The sequence below is a fragment of the Squalius cephalus genome (genome assembly GCF_949319135.1).
Source record: "Squalius cephalus genome assembly, chromosome: 23".
NCBI lineage: Eukaryota > Metazoa > Chordata > Actinopteri > Cypriniformes > Leuciscidae > Squalius > Squalius cephalus.
In genome coordinates this window covers 26,404,901-26,426,919 of record NC_137144.1, presented here as the reverse complement: position 1 = coordinate 26,426,919, position 22,019 = coordinate 26,404,901, and the positions used below count along the sequence as shown (strand labels likewise).

Sequence of the window (22,019 nt, the reverse complement as noted above, 5' to 3'; positions counted from 1 at the left end):
AGTTCTTGTCAGGATGATTGCGAGGTCTAATCAGGGCAGTGCTATTGTTCCTGGAAATGTTTTGCCAATAGCAGCTTCTCATTACTTGGAACAACTACTAGTAAATCTCTTATTGTACTTCCCCTTTTTTTGTGTGTGTGTCTCAAATTTAAACATCACCTTCAGATACCAGAGACTAACACATTAATGAAATCAAACGTGTATTAGTTTCTATTAATAATTTGTGTTTAATCACATTAGAAGTATTAGACTTATGAAGTTTTTAAAAAACGAATTTCTTAAACTCATATACCTTTTAGATTTAATATATCCAATTATTTTTGAACAATGGGTTTTTCCCCTCAGGATTTCAAGGACAATATTGAGAAAACATCAGTGACTATTTCTTGTCTTTTAGTAATTGTTTGATTCATTTAATAAGGAAACAATTTCGTAAGTTTCCTGATAAACTGTTATACAAACTTTTAGTTTCGGTTTCACTGGGAATTTTAAGCATTTGCACAAGATTCCATTGTTCTTTTTTTTTTTTTTTTTTAACTGTTACAGAACTTGACATTCAACGCCGTTCGATAGTGATTCGCAAATGAATCGTTTGTTTTGAACTGAACCTTTTAAATGATTCAGTCGAATCAATGTGATTCATTTGTGAATCACTAGCCCGTAGGAAAACTTAATTTAGAAGTAAACCCAACATTTCCTATGCGTTTTTTTTTGAGCTAGCAGAAAAAAATATTTAGTCAACACATTCATTAACAACTGAAAACTGCAGAAAGTTATTCGAAAACTTAGCGATATTAGCAGCATTGAAACCACGTTAAATGCCGCGCGGCGAATTCTGCGGATCAGCGAAGCATTTAGTGAACCGGTTCACAAACGAAGCATTCGAACGAACCGACTCGTTCATTAAAGCGACTCGGAGGCTCGTCTGGGCTAGGGTGTTTGTTGATCTTCTTTCTCTCGGACTGTGAGTGGGGGATGTGCGTTGAGAGAAGGCGGATCTCTGAGGCACCAATCCACGGCGTTCCTCTGGTGGTTTAAAGAGCTCTTTGTGTCAATCACGCGTTTTTTTCGTTCTCTATCCCCCTTCATCGCCATATTGGGCGCAGAAAAGCCTCGCCTTGTTATTTCTCTTCCCCTCTTTTACTACGACGCGCAGTTGACAGGAGTGGCCATCGAGAACGCCTGCTTTTGTTTTGATGATCGTCGCTTGTCCGTGTTTCTCGCTCATGCGGCGCAACCGGGGCGAGTTTAGCCTTAACGCCCGTCGCTTTGGATCGCGTTGACGCTTTAATAACAGCTGTTGGCTTTGCGTTTTCGACTCGAAATGTCTAACGTTCGCTTGTCTAACGGCAGCCCGACGCTGGAGCGAATGGAGGCGCGAGTGTCCGATCAGCCCAAACCATCGGCGTGTCGGAACCTGTTCGGTCCGGTGGACCATGAAGAGTTAAAGAAGGATTTCCAGCGGCAGTTGAAGGCGATGGAGGACGCGTCGACGGACGCGTGGAACTTCGACTTCTCCTCGCACACGCCGCGCGCCGACGGCAGATTCCAGTGGGAAGCGATGGATATTCGCTCGGTTCCCGGTTTCTACAGCAGATCCGAGCGAGGGAAGGGCTCCAGTCTTCACATGTGCTCCTCTGGGAATAATAACGACAATAATGTGGATGTTAACGGGAATCACGAGTGTCGGGTAACGGAGGAGCGCGAGGAGACGCCCGAGACACCCCGAGAGCCGCGGAAAAGACCCTCGTGTCTCGGTATGCGCGCTCACGGTCTCTCTCCTAAATTATCTTATTTATCAATCTCAATTCAGCAGTATTTATAATCATGATAATTCAGGATTTTCAAAATATTGTGCTACTCTCTCTCTCTCTATATATATATATTTAGAGCGCGCATCTTAATTTTCACTTTGCATTATCTATCTATCTATCTATCTGAATTTTCACTTTGCCTATAATGAATATCTATCCGAATTTTCACTTTGCATAATTATCTATCTATCTGAATTTTCACTTTGCATATCTATCTATCTATATATCTATCTATCTGAATTTTCACTTTGCATATCTATCTATCTATCTATCTATCTATCCATCCATCTTCAAGCCTTTCACACTTTCATGTAATTGCATTTTAACTTATGTTTGTGAAGCCCACCATTTGATGTAATAAATGTAGATGTAAATGTTTGCATTTATTTTAAATGGGCAAGATAAATTATGACACACAACAACATCATGCATTTGAGCTTTTACAACCATGCACAGATAAAATAAGCCAGATAAGTAAAAATGTAGTTGCATTTGGTGTGAAATGCTCTCAACTTAAAATGAATGATTCAGATTGCTAGATACAAGTCATGATTTTACACTGTTTCTTAGTACTTTAATTAGTTTTTAACCCGATGACAAATGCATGTTTTGACTCATCAGACTCATCGTGTCAAAGCAAACACTCTCACATCTGTGTGGACGAAGTGACCCGAACGCCCAGAAAACCCAAAAAGCCCAGAAAACACCCCAACCCGACGACACCCACATAAACACAAGGTAAGCACGACTCCTTTTTTTTTTTTTTTGCATCCTATCATTTGAGTAATTTTACACACAAGAGCGGATAGAAACACTGTTTTCAGTTTGCACATGAAAAAAATAAAATAGTTAATCTTAATAAACTTAATAAGTTAATCATATAGATTTAGTACCCAGTTTACCATTATATTATAATGTTCATCTGATGCATTTAAAGCGTCATGGAAGTGCATGAAAGGGTTAATCTGGTGCATTTACTACGAGAGCTCCAGTTTCCTTCTGAGTGAAAAACATTTTACACGTCAGCAGTGTGTTCACTCATGAGTGTGTTCACACCTGAACGACGTTTATTATTATTATTATACGCATGCATTTACACCCGTGCGAATATGCCCAGTGCATTGCAATGCAACTCTTCAGAATTGCATGTAAACATGATTAAATGTTTACATGCATTGTGAATGAGTGCAGGTTTCAGGTCTAGATCGAACACCTGGCGAAGCGATCCGGTCCAGAAATCTGATGTAACCGTAGGATGATGTTACCTCAATCGGTCATGTGAGGAAACGTCCTGCCAAATCAGTGTGTCACTGGGCCGCCAGTCAATGAGCAAATAACAGGCGGTCGCGGCACATCTGTAAAGTCATAACATTAGCAATGAAGAGTGTTTTGCTTTGGTGGGACTCGAAGCGTTTCATGATCTCATTTTCCAGCGTTTTTTTTTTATTATTTTTTTTCCTCCCTAAGTTTCATTCAGTTTTTTGGTGGGTTATATAGTCTGGTTTGTGGTGCAGTCGACTCAAACATTCACTCGACAATCGCCACCATTGTTAACCTTTACAACATCGCCTAAGCACATTAAAGTATTTACAGTGCAGAAAATAAATTCGGTGAATAATGACCCAAAAAAGACCTAAAAATGGAAAGTTGCGTAATCTTGATTGAAAATGCATTTAATAATAGAGAATGTGCAATAAAGATGTCATTGAAAGCATGTATGAAGATGTTTCTGACCGATAATGTGTGTTCTCTGTGATATTTCCTGACAGGGCTGAAGATGTCGTCTGCGGTTTGATGACCTCAGTGCTCGGTGAACGAACGATTTTTTTTTGGCGGGAGAAAGTGGAGCGGAAAATAAAACATATCAACTCTAAGAGTGTTCAAGCACTGAAACAGAAACACTAAAGTTCTGGCACTCAAGAAAGAAAAAAAAAGCGACTGCGTCTGAACGCGGTGTATGTAGCAGTGTGCAATTAGGTTTAATTTCCTTTTTTGCTCATTTTTATTTTTTTTTCTTACTACCTGTGTATATAAATATATATTTGTTCATTTTCATGTAGCACATAATTAGTATTATGTTTGAAAAATCTATTTTTTTTTTTTTTGGAGGTGTGAGTTTGGTTTGACTTGAAGAGCCACCATTGCCGTGTGTAGATTACTTCCGAAATGCTGTTCATAATTTCACGTTTTGAAGACGGTGTGCCTGTTTTCATATTGGTGGTGTAAAAAATAAATAAAAAATAAATCTTTTTCAGATGAGGTACACAAAATACCAGTTCTTTTGAATGGATCCGATTGGATCCGAACATCTCAGCCTGTTTTTTTATTTTTATTATTATTATTATTATTATTATGATTTTTTTTTTTTTAAGGTGATGTAAAAGTTTAAACTCTGAGGTCAAACCTTTGTAGCATCGACCAGTATTACTATCAGGCACTTCCATGGAGGAGAAACATCTCTCACCCTCTTAAATTATTTCTTTGTAAGATGTGTCTCAATCATCTATAATTTGAGTGAAATTTTCTACTGATATTTTTTTGACTTTGACTCGATCACCCTTGATTTTGCCTTGTTTTTTTCACTGCAGAAGTGGGTGTTTCATCCCACCAAAACACTCTACAAATAGATTCTGTGGTGAAACCTGATGCATAACTGTATTTATAGAGAAAGTAAATATTAATATTTGAACGATTTACACTGCCTGTGTATCTGTGTACATAACTTTGTAAAAACACTGAGAAAATTAAAACTAACTTATTTATATCAAGCTTTTTTTTTTTTCGAAATTAAAAATGTTTTTTTTTTGGTCAAGGTTTGAGTCATTATTTTTGTAAATGCTTATTTTTTTGGTAGCTTCTTTCTTTCTGTTTTTATTTTTTATTTTGTTGTAATATTATTTTAACAAATTTGTAAGAGGTTGCAAACTGAGCCTGATTAAAATATTTGATAAGTGCTTTTTTGTTATGTGTGGTTATACAATGTGCTGCAATCAATTAAAAGAGAATTAAATTATTTCAACCCACATCTGTCTTATTTGAACGTTATATAATATTGTCTAAATACTTCAGAAATATCATTTTTTAAAATTTCTACCTGAATAAGTTAGATCAGTCAAGAAGTAAATTCTATAGTGCTCAATTCAGATTTGTAGAAATTAAAGTGTAAATATCAAACTTTTAAAATTAAGTAAAACATATTTAACTTTCTGATAATGGTGTTCCCAGTAATAATTAATAAGGTTGCATTTTCACTGATTTGACACTGTTGTATCATTGCTTTTTGATTATTTCTATTAGATACACTGTAAAAAGTGATCAGCTGACAAATAAAAAAAAGTGAGGAAACCCACTGCCTTAAAATGATCAAGTAAATAAAAAATGTGTAATTAAAAAAAAAAGTTATGTGAACTTAACAATTCCACATAACTTATTTTTTTCAATTACGAATGGTTTATTTACTTAATAATTTTAAGGCAGAGGGTTTCCTCACTTTTTACCTACACAGTATCTACTGTATTATTTACATTACATATTACACTTTAAAAGCGTGGCTTAATTCAGTGTTATATTGTTGGAGTAAAATGTACTTGAATTTTTGCAGAGTATTGCAAATTAAACTTCAACTAAGTAGAAATTACTCAACAAACTTTAACTGGCCAAGTCAATTTTCTGATTGTTTTTTTCAGTGAATGCACATTTAAAGCTAGAGCATGCAAACAAAAATGATGCACTTTTTTTTTTAGCTGTAACAATGCACTGAATGTTAGTCTTCCTTAATGCTAAAGAGAACAAAATAGTATTTTTAGTCATTCCAGAGACCAATACAATCCTTTAGTTATGCAAGAAGCTGGTGAAATAAAAATGATTTGACGTCCTCGCCCTGCGTGACCTTTCTTGCCTAGGTTTGGCAAGCAGGCGCTCGTGTCATTTACCCGTCTGAATGAAACACACACATGCCAACGGTTAGTCACAGCGCTGACTCAAACACAAACTGACAGTGGGAGTGGCGAGAGGCACAGGTGCTCCTCACTGCTAGTTTATTTCTTCATTAACTCTCTAACGTCTCGTTTTCAAAATCATCTAATCACAATTATGCTTTTTGCTTGCTATTTACAGTCAAATGTGTAGCTATACAAATGTCAAATTTAATTTGCATGACAGAAACATTGTAAAAAGCGTGGGTACGTCACTCTTCACTCCACTCTCTCATCCATGACATTGTTCTGACACCCGCCAAAAGGGGCGAGAAAAAGCCACGTGATATTTTAATGGCTGGTTTGAGTGTGCCAAGCATAGCACAACGTGTGTTTATTCATGTGGCATCAGTTGATCTGCCTGAGAGCGTCTTTACCGCTGAGATCAGGGACGAGCAACAAACACAGGCGTTTTGGACAGACAGAGGGAATTTCGTGGAGTTTCCAATCCAAGTGTGGATGTTACGATTTAACCTTTATGAAATGCAATTAGAAACTGACAGGTTCAGAGCTCAGTGCCGGATCGAGGCAAAACAGCGGGCCTGTCCCATTTGCCTCCTTTAAAAACATTGCAAAAATATTGTAAGGTTCTTCAAAGTCTGCAATCAAAAGACAGAAATCTCAACATGACCTCAAACATTTCTCCTTGAATCCTTCCAGAAATGCTATTCATTAGGTCAGTACTAAAATACAATAGTGTGCAAAGCACAGTCACGTGCAATTTTTAAATCATATTTGAAATATTTGTTAGGTTGGCTTATTTGTTTTTTGAGAGAACGCAAAAGTTTTGTGAGGAAAATCAAAAGTTTCTTAGGAGAGCGTAAAACTTTTTGAGGGAACGCAAAATTTTCTCAGGAGAACACAAACGTTTTGTGAGGAAACAAATTTTTGTGAGGGAACAAGTTTTTTGGGGGAACGCAAAAGTTTCGTGAGCGAACGCAAAGTTTCTCATGAGAACATTAAAGATTTGTGAGGGAACGCAGGATTTCTCGGGGAACGCATACGTTTTGTGAGGAAACTCAAAAGTTTCTCAGGAGAACGTTAAAGTTTTGTGAGGAAACTCAAAAGTTTCTCAGGAGAACGTTAAAGATTTGTGAGGGAACGCAGGATTTCTCGGGGAACACAAAAGTTTCGTGAGGAAATGCAAAAGTTTCTTGAGGGAATGCAAAGTTTCTTAAAAGAACGCAAAAGTTTTGTGAGGGAACGCAGGATTTCTCGGGGAACGCAAAACTTTCGTGAGGAAACAAAAGTTTCGTGAGGAAACGCAAAGTTTCTTAGGAGAGCGTAAACGTTTTGTGAGGGAACGCAAAGTTTCTCAAGGGAACGCAAAAGTTTCATGAGGGAACACGTTTTTTGGGGGAACGCAAAAGTTTCTCGTGAGAATGTTAAAGATTTGTGAGGAAACGCAGAATTTCTCAGGGAACAAAAGTTTTGTGAGGAAATGCAAAAGTTTCTCGAGGGAATGCAAAGTTTCTTAGGAGAACGCAAAAGTTTTGTGAGGAAACGAAAAGTTTTGTGAGGGAATACGTTTTTTGGGGGAACGCAAAAGTTTCGTGAGCGAATGCAAAGTTTCTCGTGAGAACGTTAAAGATTTGTGAGGGAACGCAGGATTTCTCGGGGAACGTAAAAGTTTTGTGAGGAAACAAAAGTTTTGTGAGGAAACGCAAAGTTTCTTAGGAGAGCGTAAACGTTTTGTGAGGGAACGCAAAGTTTCTCAAGGGAACGCAAAAGTTTCATGAGGGAACACGTTTTTTGGGGGAACGCAAAAGTTTTGTGAGCGAACGCAAAGTTTCTCGTGAAAATGTTAAAGATTTGTGAGGAAACGCAGAATTTCTCAGGGAACGCAAAAGTTTCATGAGGAAACAAAATATTTGTGAAAGAACACAGACGCATTGACATAATGTTTCCATCACCATGTCCCTTTAAGAGCTCCTTACAAATGTGACACTTAAATGCAAAATGAATCTCGTGATCTATGAAAGAGCAAAATCTAAGCAATAAAATATCCATCGCACCCTCATTTAGCAATGAGTGATTAAAAGGCCCAAACTGACATTTGCACATGAACTGGTTCCACCGAAATGGATGCACAGACCAACACAATCATCCCTTTTAAAACAACAAAGGCAAACAGGGATTAAATGCACATAATAAAAACAGGAAGACACCTGCATCAGTGCTTTGACGTCTCGTGAGGCGCAGGTGTGTGACCTCAGCCGTCTTTGTGCTGTGCACTTCGCCGTCGAGAGGTTAAAACGCTCTTGTTGTGTCTGGGACTCGTACAGGACAAAAACAGCGTCGCCCAGAAAGAAGTCATGTAGGGTTTGCCCTCGACATCAAGCGGAGACTCTCTGACCTCGTCCAATCAGATGCGAGGAAACTCAATACTGCCCGAGCATAAAAACACTCCGGCCCTGTTCAGTGTGTTTTAATGGGCAAAACGTAAATTTCCTCTTCATTGTTCCATGGAAAGGACTTCAACCGCAGGGAGTCCATTGAGTCACGGGCAAAACTGGGAGGACACGGTCAGAAAGAGCTGGAAATAAAACGTCTGTGGTTTCAATTCTGTGGCTCCTTTCAATTTCAGTGGTTTGGGAGTCGATCATTATGAAACATGTTTGAAAGACGTGACACAAAACAACTAAACGTTCTTACAAGGTTGACGGGGAATTATCACACAATGAGGCTTTGTTTGTCTTTGTGATAGTAAAGTAAACACTACTGACTATCTGAAAGTCTCAGATCAGTCCAAAAGCACATTATAACTTCCAAGTTAAAAGGGTTACTTAAATCAAATGATCACTTCATCATCATTTACTCACACTCATGTGGTTCCTTCTTTCTTCTATGAAACTCAAGTTATTTTACACAATCTCTGAGCTGTTCTTACACAGAAAAGCGAAAACAATGAAAATGTACCATAAAAGGGTCTTGCAATATTATGTTTTGTTGAAATAGTGATAAATGTGAAAATAAACATTGTAAAATCCTGTAAGTGCATAAACATTTACCAAAAATCTGCTTATTATATATACGGATTTACATGCAAAACAATTAAACAATTCAAGCACTCAGTCACTATGAACCATTAGATAGGAGAACATGTCTTTATGCAGAATGACTCTGAAATAAATATGATACATTTTAGAAATATGATATACTGTAGATATAAGAAACAAAACTAAATCTTTTGATCTTGATAAATCATGGCAGTCGCAATTGATTAAAAAGTCATAACAAGACATTCAGTTTGACTTTTCGGCAATTATGACTTTTTATATAATGATTATGACTTAGTATGTCAATCTCGCCTTTTTTATAGTTATAATATCATAATTTCAACACTATGTAATAATTATGACAATTTACCAAATCATTTTTATTCTTATGTGATGGAAATGTGCATCCATAATAAACCTCAGTGAACATGAACAGGCCCTAAAAACTAAAGTTCAATTTACCTTAAAAATACTGCTAGATTATTATGATCATTTAAATTCACAAACTAATGAAGATTACTAACTTTACTCTCAAAACGGCTCACAAACCCCTGCATGATGCACTTGAGTTATTGTTGTTTCAGGACAGTAATTATTTAAATTATTTTCACTTTGACCTTCCCCGAGTGAAAGAACATACTTTAAATATTATTTACATGAAAGATGCACATGAACAGCGCTTCTCGACGCCCGAGGAAAGCATCATGTTGACCAGAAAACCTTTCTCTGAAAAAGTTTTGAACGAGCTTTCAGGTCCGTCCACACAAACTACAGGAAATACTCAGGTATATTATCTGATTTCCTATTAAAGCTTTCCGTGTTTCACTTGTTTCGGGACAGGAAACACCAAACCTTAACCTTTAGTCTCAGTTCATCCACTGTCAGGCCCTTTGGCAATGAATGAAAATAGTTCTCATAGTTCGGAGAACGTCCTGTCCTGTATGTATGATCTCGACACTGTGTCTAAGTTGAAGAATCTGTAGTCTGAATGCAACAGTCTTTTAAGATTTGACACTAGCAAAGACAAAAACACACAGATATAAAGTATATTTCCTGACTGAAAGTGCTTCATATTCATGCACTAATGCAATGCGAACCACAGGTCTCGTACCCTTTCCTGTAAACAAGGGCCTGTGCAGTTCATTGAAATCTCTGAGCTTCCCCGTTTGGTTTCCTCCTGCGACCACAACGCACGTCATTAGATGAAATTCTCAATAAATGACTTGCGTGTGACCTCAGACGGCTGGCAGACCAGTAACCAGTGGCTGTGAAGAGGATTCAGGCCAGACTGATGCTCTACTGTAGCCTGTCGATTACAGTAGCAGATCTGACGCAGGTCCTGTCCCTCACGTCTCGCAGGTCACGCTTTTGAGGAAGTGATGCCGTCAAGTCAAGTCACCTTCATTTATACAGCGCTTTTAACAGTATAGACTGTTTCAAAGCAGCTTTACAGTGATAAGAGGAAGTTACAGTAACAGAGAGTGTTTAGGCTTTACATCAGCTCTAGAATAAAGTTATTGTCCAACTAAAGTTAGTTATGATTGATTCACTTCCGTCACAAAGATCATTAGTTATTAACTTAAGGGGCCGCTAACACGACACCATTCTCACAGAAAACCTTTAATGTGTTCTGGCCGTTCATTTGCACGACAACTGTTTGGCGGCTCGAGAACACAAACTTTGAAACAGGTTCCAAGGAGCAAGCGTTGACTTCATCTTGATCTCCGCGTAAACTTCAAAAACGTGAATCTGTGAAACGCTGACGGCGTGCACATGCGCATTACGTGTTTAGCCTATAGGTATGTGTGTTTGAATATATCACAAATGACTTGTCTGGCCTTAAAAATTCATTATACAGAATTTGAAGACTGTCGAGTAGCAGTTCGCTGTGAAATACGGCCATCAAGAGACCACATTGAGTGCGCTGTTTGGGACGGGCCCATATTAAAATTACTAAAATATGTTCTAAGAACGTTTTGCTAATGTTCCCATTAAGTTATTCAAAGTGTTTTAAAATTCCATTTTTGTGGTCCTGCAAAGGTTAAAGGAACAGTTCATGAAAATGAGCCCATGATTTACTCACCATCAAGTCATCCTATAGGTGTATATGACATTCTTCTTTCAGACGAATACAATTTATATGACACATCTTCCATGAGGCTTTAGCAATGCGTTTTCATTTCGGCGCCAATGTTAACAGATAACTGCGTGTGCAAATTTAATATCACCATAAAATAATCACGACGAAGTGTGCTGATCAACACGAAGTTCCTGTGAATACCAACTGTTGTCATTAAAGCATAATTCTCAACATAGTTACCAACATGAAAAATAAAAAACCTGAAAAAATGAGTCACTTACCACAGTTGTGAATACCTCATTTTGCCGCTACCTGAATCTCGACGACTCGACCGTTTGAGATCCCACAATGCCTCTGTAGATTTGAGATTTACAGCAATATTCTGTATATTTGAGTCAAACCGCCATGCTACCCCAGAATGCATTGCAGTTTCCAGCAATATGCTGTGTTATTAGAAAACAGCCAGTTGCTGTAAAATAATACTGTCATTTTTACAGCAATTCATTACAGTGTACACACCTATGGCTTGAGGGAGAGTGAATCATGGGCTAATTTTCATTTTTGGGTGAACTGTGCCTTTAATGAAACATTCCGTTTAATCATTCTGCAAACATTAACTTTGGACTGTTTAGAATGTTACTTTAGAATGTTACTTTAGAATGTGACTTTTGAATGTGACTTTAGAATGTGACTTTTGAATGTTACTTTAGAATGTGACTTTTGAATGTTACTTTAGAAAGTTTTCAGAACGTTCTGAAACAAGTAACATTTTAAAAAATGAAAAATGTGGTAATTTAACGCTTTGCAGACCCTGCTCTTGCTGTACAGTTCATGTGTTTTGAAGGAGGCGGGATCTTATGATTTCAAAGCTAGCTTGCTATTGCTAGCCACTCCGAAATTGCCTACCCTACCTTTAATACGCGTGTACTTTTTCACAGAGTTGTTGCCTATGTAGAGCACTCAAAAACAAATTAAAATGTTTTGCATTCCCCTGAGAAACTTTTGTGATCTTTGCGAGTGAATGAGAAAAAAGCATTGGCAAATCATTTTTCCTCCCATCTCATTTTTTTCTTCTTCACCATGTCCCTTTAGGGGCTCCGTAAAAAGCAGGTAACTGCAAAAAAAAAAAAAAAAAAAAAAAAAAAAATTTAGTGAAAGGTTGTTCCCTATGCAGGAAGTAGACAACACGGCAGCATACTAGATTGTGGAACAGAGAGAATATCTACTAAACATCAGTCATTGCCATAAATCACTTTTATTAAACATGCACCTGACAGACAGAATCGCAGAATCTATCAAACACACACACACACGCCCTGTCTGGCTTGGCTTTCATACATCTCCAGATATCCCCAGCTGTCGCCAGCTCTGGCCTGTAGTGTTCATTACACGGGCTCACCTGCAGCCAGTCAAAGGCTTTATCAGCTCGAGCTCCTGAAGCACACAGACCGAAACACGGCGCTTCTGAACACACTTCATTATCCGTCCGCGATAATCTGCTCAGCTATGCGTGCGTGCGTGCGTCAAAACATCACCATTACACACAGATGACATTTTAATGAAGACTTTTCACTGGACATTCCAAAGACAATGTTTTTGACTTAAGACCAAAAAAAACAAAAAAAAAAAAAAACAGGCCTATATATATAAAACTTTATTTCACAACATTACTACACACACTTCATTTTGAATAGGTAAATAAATAAAACATTGAATCAGATTTAAAACTGGGCAAACTTTATAGTTTATATTTTAGTTAGGCTGGTAGTTATCCAATCAGTTAATAAAGGAGACAAAAATGATTACAAACAACTAATAGCCTACTTTAGTTTATTATTCATTTGTGTCATCATATATAGTTTATTAGGCTATATACAATTTTAACAAAACGACATTTTTCCAGGCAGAAAAAATAAATAAATAAAATTATATATATATATATAATATATAATATTATATTATAATAATTTTATATAATTATATATGTTTTTTACTGCCAGGAAAAATGTCGTTTTGTTAATTTTTTTTTTTTTTTTTTGCTAGAATTTACATTTTTCCTGGCAGTAAAAATTAAAAAAATACAAATAAAATATACACATACATATATATCCATAAATAACATATTGTGTATCCACGACTTTCCAAAACAGCAGAAAAGTCATGGACAGCCTATCTGAACTCAAGCATTTCTGATCTGTGAAGAGTTTCGGACTTTTATCATGTCCTTCTAAGGCTGATGATCGACCTTCTCATCAAGATTTAAAGGGCTTTACCAGCAGCAGCTGCGACATGATGCACACGCACCTTCTGCTTTCTGTGTGTGTGTGTGTGTGTCCAGTCGTCCCCGGCCTGTGTGCTCGTGTACTGTCCAGTCGACTGCAGCTGTTCTCTGATTCTCCTCGGGACGCCAAACCAGCACTGAAGTGTTTCCAGGCCTGCAATCCTCCTCGCGTCTGGAAGAGAAGTCCACAGCAATGCGACCCAGTTCACCACACACTCCAGTCCACACGTGTGCCCAATAACAACATGATGTGTTTCAGTTGACATTCCCGCAGCTGAACAGCAGACTGGCTGAGGACGGGCACGAGCGCGACGATGGACCACTCTTTCAGGCCACTCTTATTAATGCAGATAACATGCTAAATTTAATTTATGCAAAAAAATATTTAGCAATGGAAATGGAATCCTCACGTAATATATAATGCAAATAAAAAGGGCAAAATCACATGACTTTGATGCATTTAGGATTTTATAAATGTGTTTTTCACGTTTATTTATTTATTTATTTTTTTACCAAATAACACATTTTCCCACCTCAAATAAGCATATACATTTATTTATTTGTTTGCAACTTGCAATAATTTGCATAAAAAAGCACATGGAAACCTGGTCAGTGACAAAAAAAGCAAGGTTTTCAGAAGAAGAAAAAAAAAAGTATTAACTTTACCTCGGATTTTCACACTGAGCTGTACAGCTTTATGACGTGGAATAAAACAACAAATATTTTAATAATTATTATAGATGTAGAAAAAAACAACAACAACTATATATATGTATTGTATTTCATGGGAATATATTATAAAAACTATATCATAAAATATATTATCAAATCTTTTTTTATTTCTTTTTATAATTTCCATGAAAAACAATATAATATACATTTATATATTTTTTATGTATAATAATTTTATATATAATTATATATTAAATCATTTTTATTTATTATATAATTTTATATAAATTGTAAGAATAAATAAAAAAATATTTTATATACAATATAACTATATATAACTATATATATATATATAACTATATATATATATATATATATATATATACATATATACACATATATTAATTAATCCCACATATAATCATATACAGATTATAAATCAATATAAATGTATCTATATAAACAGTAATGTCACATGTCTATGTCACAGGCTTCCAACTTAAAGTCAATTCACTTTTGTCATGCAAGAAAGAGAAAGAGCAGGCCTGGATCCTTCCCAGCGCTCCCAGACACTATAGCAGACATGAGGACAGGCAGACGGATGGATGGATGGATGGATGGACAGACGGATGGATGGATGGACAGATGGAAGGATGGATGGATGGATGGACGGAAGGATGGACGAACGGATGGATGGATGGATAGAAGGATGGATGGATGGATGGACGAACGGATGGAGGGATGAACGGATGGATGGACGGACAGATGGTTGGATGGATTGATGGACAGACGGATGGATGAATGAATGGATGAACGGATGGAGGGATGAAAGGATGGACAGACGGATGGATGAATGAACGGATGGATGGACAGACAGACAGACGGATGGATGAATGGATGGATGAACGGATGGAGGGATGAATGGATGGACAGATGGATGGATGAATGGATGGATGGATGAACGGAAGGAGGGATGAATGGATGGACAGACAGATGGATGAACGGATGGAGGGATGAATGGATGGACAGACGGATGGATGAATGGATGGATGGACAGACGGATGGATGAATGGATGGATGGATGAACGGATGGAGGGATGAACGGGTCACTGCCGCCCCTCCGCCCAACACAACAACAGCCGCCAGTGCAACTGTTCCTGCTCTGCTATTTGTAGAGGCGCAGCTGCCGCCCCCCCGCCTCACACCTGTTCCCCCCAGTGTCTGCTTTCACAGGCTCCGCTGCTGCTCCGGGGCCACAGGGGCCCCAGTAATGGCACACGCCTCGGGCTTGTCATCGGCTCAAACAGGCCCCATTATGGAGGAGGTGGAGGATTTCTGGACAGCACTTACTGCCAACTTCTGTTTTAGCCATCAGAAAACCTGACATTGGACCAGATGACGGTCGAACTGCTCGAACTGATGACGCTAGATTGACCAAATTGGAGACACTGGATTATTTTTTTTTAGCAGATTATCTATTCAGAAATGTTGCAAGTTACACTGTAAAAACAATTTGTAAATAAAACAAAGATTATTGTTTATGAGAAAATACTATTACACTTACTTTGTCCGTTACAGTGTAATTATACATTATACATTTGAGTAATAATAATTAATTTATTTTAAGGTGTCATTTTTACATTGTAATGATATATTTAAGTACATAACTACATGTAGACTACTTACTATAGGGTTAGGGTAGGATTAGGGATTGTTTGAGGATTAGTTGCATGTAATTATGCATAATTTACTGTTATTAAGAAGAACATATGTAACAAGGATACTGTAAAATAAAGTGTTACCTAATTACCTTAGGGTTAGGATTAGGGTTAGTTGCATGCAATTATGCACAATTCATAGTAATTACTCTAGTAACATGTAATGTGTGTAACAAAGATATTGTAAGATAAAGTGTTACCGAAAATACTGTTACTTGCCATTTCTTTGTAATGAATTGTGAAATTTACTAGCAATTTCTACAACAATTTTTTTCAGTGTAGTTTGCAGACCTTATTAAAATGAGTTGTCTAGCTAGCGAATCCTGTTTGCAGAAATGCAATAATCACCTTTAGTGAAATTCACAGTATATTCTTAAAACCGTAACCCTATAAAGCAGGGGTGGGCAAACTTTTTGGCTCAAGGGCCACACTGGGTTTTAAAAATTTGACAGAGGGCCGGCCCAGTAGCAGATTATGAAGCACGATCTCATGAAAGTGCGTATCTATACCACAAATTTTATTTCTCGTGCCATTTATATGCCAAAAATGTTTTATTTTTTTTGCGTGCATGCTACACACTGTAAACCCCTTGGTTAGGATTAGGGGTGTGGAGTGCGTGCCTATTACACGCCATAAAGTGCGTATCATATGCACGCGAAAACATATTATGCACTACAAATACAATTCGTGGTATTCGCACTTTCATAAGATCGGGCTAAGCAAACAGACAACGTTGTGGCAATGTCTGTGCGAAATTCAACAACTGAGAGACGACATTCTGACAATACATTTTTTTATGCTAGATATCCCCCATTTAGCATGTTATGTTTTGATGTAAATTTTTAAAGATGTTAGATAATTATAGCCTATACTTTTTAAATATTGTTTATCCTTATTATTATTTAATGGCCTAACAGTAAATTAGAAACAAAACATCTGCAAGTGTACACTTAGAAGAGTAAAAATGACAGGTTACGTTAATTCAACTTTATTAAAACTGAATGGCAATTTGCACTTCCAAAAGTCATACATTTGTGGAAATAAACGAATATACAAATTTATTTTAAGAATAATAAAATAAAACATAAAAGGCAAAGGCAGATCAGAACATTTAATGAAAAAAAAACGGGTTCTGTAACGTTACATGGCAGACAGGGGAGCGTAGTCGAAAGCCGGACGATAAAGGTCGGTAAACGGAATCGGGCAGGATACATCCACAAATCCAGAGGAGCAAAGAAACTACCCAGCGAGCAAAAAGTCGTCTAGAAGACGTCTAAAAGACGTCATTCTTAGACATCCAGAAGACGTCCTCTCAGGAGCCAGAATGAAAGTTTTTTTTACGTCTTTTCTGGACATTGTATAGACGTCAATTAAAGACGTGCTAAAGACGTCATTCTTAGACATCCAGAAGACGTCCTCTCAGGAGCCAGAATGAAAGGTTTTTTACGTCTTTTCTGGACATTGTATAGACGTCAATTAAAGACGTGCTAAAGACGTCATTCTTAGACATCCAGAAGACGTCCTCACAGGAGCCAGAATGAAAGTTTTTTTTACGTCTTTTCTGGACATTGTATAGACGTCAATTAAAGACGTGCTAAAGACGTCATTCTTAGACATCCAGAAGACGTCCTCTCAGGAGCCAGAATGAAAGTTTTTTTTACGTCTTTTCTGGACATTGTATAGACGTCAATTAAAGACGTGCTATAGACGTCATTCTTAGACATCCAGAAGACGTCCTCACAGGAGCCAGAATGAAAGTTTTTTTTACGTCTTTTCTGGACATTGTATAGACGTCAATTAAAGACGTGCTATAGACGTCATTCTTAGACATCCAGAAGACGTCCTCACAGGAGCCAGAATGAAAGTTTTTTTTACGTCTTTTCTGGACATTGTATAGTCGTCAATTAAAGACGTGCTAAAGACGTCATTCTTAGACATCCAGAAGATGTCCTCACAGGAGCCAGAATGAAAGTTTTTTTATGTCTTTTCTGGACATTGTATAGACGTCAATTAAAGACGTGCTAAAGACGTCATTCTTAGACATCCAGAAGACGTCCTCTCAGGAGCCAGAATGAAAGTTTTTTTAACGTCTTTTCTGGACATTGTATAGACGTCAATTAAAGACGTGCTATAGACGTCATTCTTAGACATCCAGAAGACGTCCTCTCAGGAGCCAGAATGAAAGTTTTTTTTACGTCTTTTCTGGACATTGTATAGACGTAAATTAAAGACGTCCAACTTTAAAAAAATATTTACTTACAAATATTTACAAAACAGTGGCAGTGAGTGAGCTAGTTCTCACTGAGAAAAACCCAGTTACTCATTGTTAATGGTTGTCATGTCATTAAACTGCAGACGCACAGACCATAGACCTAATTAAGATTTTAAAGAATATTGATAATATTGAATATTCAATTGAATAACTGTGTAGTGTATATACTTGCATTTGTATATCTTAACAATATAACTGTAATAAACTGCTTACCATTTTCCTGTAAACCAAACTAATCACTCCAAGAAATCAACTATTTAAATCTCAAAATATATTTTTATTACTATTTTGTTCTGCTGGACCAAAACTTAACAGCCGGAAGAGTAAAGTATAAATTAACACAATAAAACTTAAAAGCCAGAACAGTAAAGTTGTAAATTAACACAATTCCCCTTTAAATAATCTATAAAATGTTGTTAAAACAATATAACATAACAATTAACAAAATATGGCTGCTATAAGGTTCACAAGCTTCATTTATAGCAGCAAGCAGTTTCAGATGATCTGCTGCAGACTTAATTTGGGCCTCTGTTGCAGCTGGGTCCCATTTCATGACAGCAGCTACAATCAAAGCAAAAAAATCCACATGTTAAATAAATAAATACAAATGCCACTGTTGTGGTTTAGCTTATAGCAGAGATACATAGTTGAAAATTTGAGTACGCGAATCGATTAAATGAAATAAATCACAAATCAAGTAAAATTACATCAAGCCTGATATAAGGCATTCCACACACACACACACACACACACACACACACACACACATATAGGGGCCATTTACAACTTCATGCGATTTTAGTGATCGGATAGCTAGGCTATATGATCGTGAAAAGACCAGGTGTAAATGCCCTCCGAAACGCATTTGTGACGCATTTGAATCTGATTGCTCAAACCACTTCAGGAGGTGGTCTGGGCCGCATTCCTGACGAAACTGGACAAGTGTAAATGCATCTGGTTGTTGAAACCACATATCTGTAAATTTTACTCCTCCCAAAAAAACACTCTAAAATAAATGTGTGAGAGCGTGTTATATGCTATATGTCATGTTATAGCCAGTTATGACGACGCTACTGCCACATCGCCGCTGACCATCTAATGTTATTCATCAAGCCAACGTGCAAACTATCGCAAATCAAAGTGAAAGTAAGTCCCCGATGCTTAACACAGTTATCATCATTAAAAGTGAAGAAACAAAATGATCTTACCAGGGCTGTTGCGCTCTCTCCTTTTGCGGTCTTTGATTTAGACATTTTAACGGATGATCAATAAAATGCAGCTCATATCTGTTGCTTTCTGTGACGTGAACGCCATTAAATTTGCATAGCGAGGGAATCGAAGACCGGATTTATATACGTTTTGCAAAAACACATTTATGTGACCAGGTGTAAATGGAATTGTTGTGATAAAACAGATAGCTATCTGATCTGAGAAAACGCATCAAGTGGCCAGGTTTAAACAGCCCCCCACACACACACACACACACACACACATATTAGGGGTGTAAGTTAACGGTTCACAAAATTCATGGTTCGGTTCAATACGATACACTTGTGTCACGGTTCGGTACGTTTTCGATACAGGAAAAAGAAAGAAATGCCAGAGAAATTTCCTTGATTTAATATTTGTAACTTTTTTTTTGTATTAAACCTAACATCATAAAGTATGACTTTTTTTTTTTACTTTGAGGAATGATGAAGCTATAATTGACTCTTAGAAGCATGTAAAACAGCTCCTTGAAAAAAATGAAATGTAATATTGTAGTTATAAACAAAGGTTTATTTTAGTTCAGATTAACATTTGAGGGCAGTAATTTTATTTATGTCAAAATAAAACCAACGTAATGTAACTTGAAAGCATTATAGCCTACTATTCCTGCCAAACTTCCATGGTTACAGTTTGTTTTACTACAGTAAATCCATGGTGAATGTTGCTGATATGTGGACACTGGATTGTTCATTCATGGCACAATGTTTCCACGTCAGCGCTGTTTGATCCGTTAATAACAGAGAAATATGAATGCTTCTCACTAGATCTCGCAGCGATGTTATTACCTCAGTGGGGATCTCTTAGCGCCGTGTAGTAACAGTGCCGCTTGATCAAGATCGGCTCGCGCTGCACTGGTCCAAACTGATAAACGGCCCGTGAAGCACATAATAACAGCACCTGCTTTCTGGTCAGTTAGCCTACAGTACCTGCTTTTTTTGTGGAAACCAAATCTTTTGATTGTGAGAGAGCCATGTGTTAAGTTAGATGGCACTTAAGCTACTTTATGATTTGCCCTATGTCTGAACAAAAGAAATAAAAGTGAACTATCTATACCATATTGAATTGCATAGCATCATATTTTTGCAATGCGTTGAATCGAAATCGAATCGCACCGGATTGTAATAATAGTGAATCGTATTGCATTGCATCGGTAGCTGGCAGCTGCTTATATGTATCATTAATGTATTGTATCGTTGGCTATGCATCGAGATGCGTATCGTATCGGCCTCAGTTATGGAGATGCACATCCCTAATACCTACATAGGAAAAGTAACTACATTTACATACTGTGAATCATTTGTGCATCGAAAATCGCAATTGTATCGAATTATGACATTTTCTTAATCTTACACCCCTAATATAAACACATACATATAGTACTTTGGAGACCAATTGTGTTGAAATAACATTGAGACAAAGGAGGTAGAGGACGAATACTCACTTCTCTTGGTAGCTGTTCTGATGAATGATGGATCCTGACCACAGAAAGATAAAAGAGAGAGGTAAAAGGGGGGAATTAATTAGCATGGGTCACATTTCATTCGTTTTTTCTGGTATCTAAAACTTATGTCTCATAGAAAAATGTGCATCACCAAAAGAAGGAACATGTAGATTAACACAGTGGATCTGTCCAAACGGTAATCGTTTTAATAACGTTGTCATCTGAACAAAGAAAAAACTCTTCTGTTTTTAGTATATTGTTGATGTGTAAAAGTTCCTTAAGTTTGTGTGTTCGTGACGTCTTTTCTTTTAACCCTGCAGGTAGTTACATTAACGCATCTATTAATAAAAGTTTTACCTATGGAACTTCGGTATGATGAAAATGTGTGTAATATAGCAAACCCAAACAAACAACTCAATTATTCTATGTTAAATTTAACTCTTCCACCATATCTACTTTAAAATGAAACACAGGAACTTGCCATCCTAGGTCACATTACCATAAATATAATATAAAATTACTATAAGATAAAATTACTTTAGTTAATTTACCATCGCATGCATGGCCCCCTTTGCTAACCCTTTTGTGGAAGGGCTCTTTGTGAAGGGATTTAGATGTTTGCTTCGAACACCCCTTTAATTGTACATTTATTAAATCACATGTAAGGTTTATAAATAATACTAGGTAAAGGAGAGCAAACTGATTCCCCCTTCATTGTATCTACCTTATGCTGACCAAAAGGTATATGATTTTCTTTCTTCAGATGAAAACACATATTTTAGAAAAAATAAACTAGACTTTTAGAAATATTATCCATCTCATGTGTTTGTGTGTCAAATAATGCAAGTGAATAGACACCAAAATGCTGAAGGTCGAAAAAGTCCAAGAGCATTGCTCACATGATAAGTGCAGAAAACATCTTGTGTGAACAACACAGCAAGCTGTGAGTAGGCTGTATGAAGTTTCTGGCGTATGCACTTGCATTATATTGGCTTAGAATAATGGATAATTTTTCAAAAAATCTTTGTGGAAAGAAAGTCAGATATACATCTGGAATGGCACGAGAGAAGAAAAAAAGAGATCATTTTTTAATTTCGGAGTGCATTGTGCCTTTAAAATTGACTGCGGATTTAGATACTGGGTAACACTTTATTTCGATAGTCCACTTTAGACATTCTACTAACTATAAGTAACTTTGCAACTACATGTCAACTATCTGTCATTAGAGTATTAGTAGACTGTCTGCTTAATATTTGCTAACACTCTGTTTTGTTGGTCCCCTAACAGACATTCTACTGACTATAAGTTACTCGGCAACTACAAGTCAACTTATTCTCCTAACCCGAATCCTAACATCTAAACTTAACCTACCAGTCTACTGACTGTCTACTACAGCCTACTAATACTCTAATGAGAGTTAGTTGACATGTAGTTGTAAAGTTATAGTTAGTAAAATTTCTAAAGTGGACTATCGAAATAAAGTGTAACCAGACACTGCA

At 36.9% G+C, this 22,019-nt stretch overlaps 2 protein-coding genes across 2 annotated transcripts in view; both read left to right on the top strand.

The window, feature by feature from the left end:
* The window catches only part of avpr1aa (arginine vasopressin receptor 1Aa), a 675,329-nt gene that overhangs the window by 511,919 nt on the left and 141,391 nt on the right, over positions 1-22,019 (top strand). The window lies entirely within an intron of this gene.
* On the top strand, positions 892-4,034 carry cdkn1bb (cyclin dependent kinase inhibitor 1Bb). The gene is made up of 3 exons (XM_079860057.1): positions 892-1,757; positions 2,436-2,552; positions 3,584-4,034. The coding sequence occupies exons 1-2, from the start codon at positions 1,325-1,327 to the stop codon at positions 2,543-2,545; spliced, it is 543 nt and encodes a 180-aa protein (XP_079716183.1). The 5' UTR covers positions 892-1,324; the 3' UTR covers positions 2,546-2,552; positions 3,584-4,034.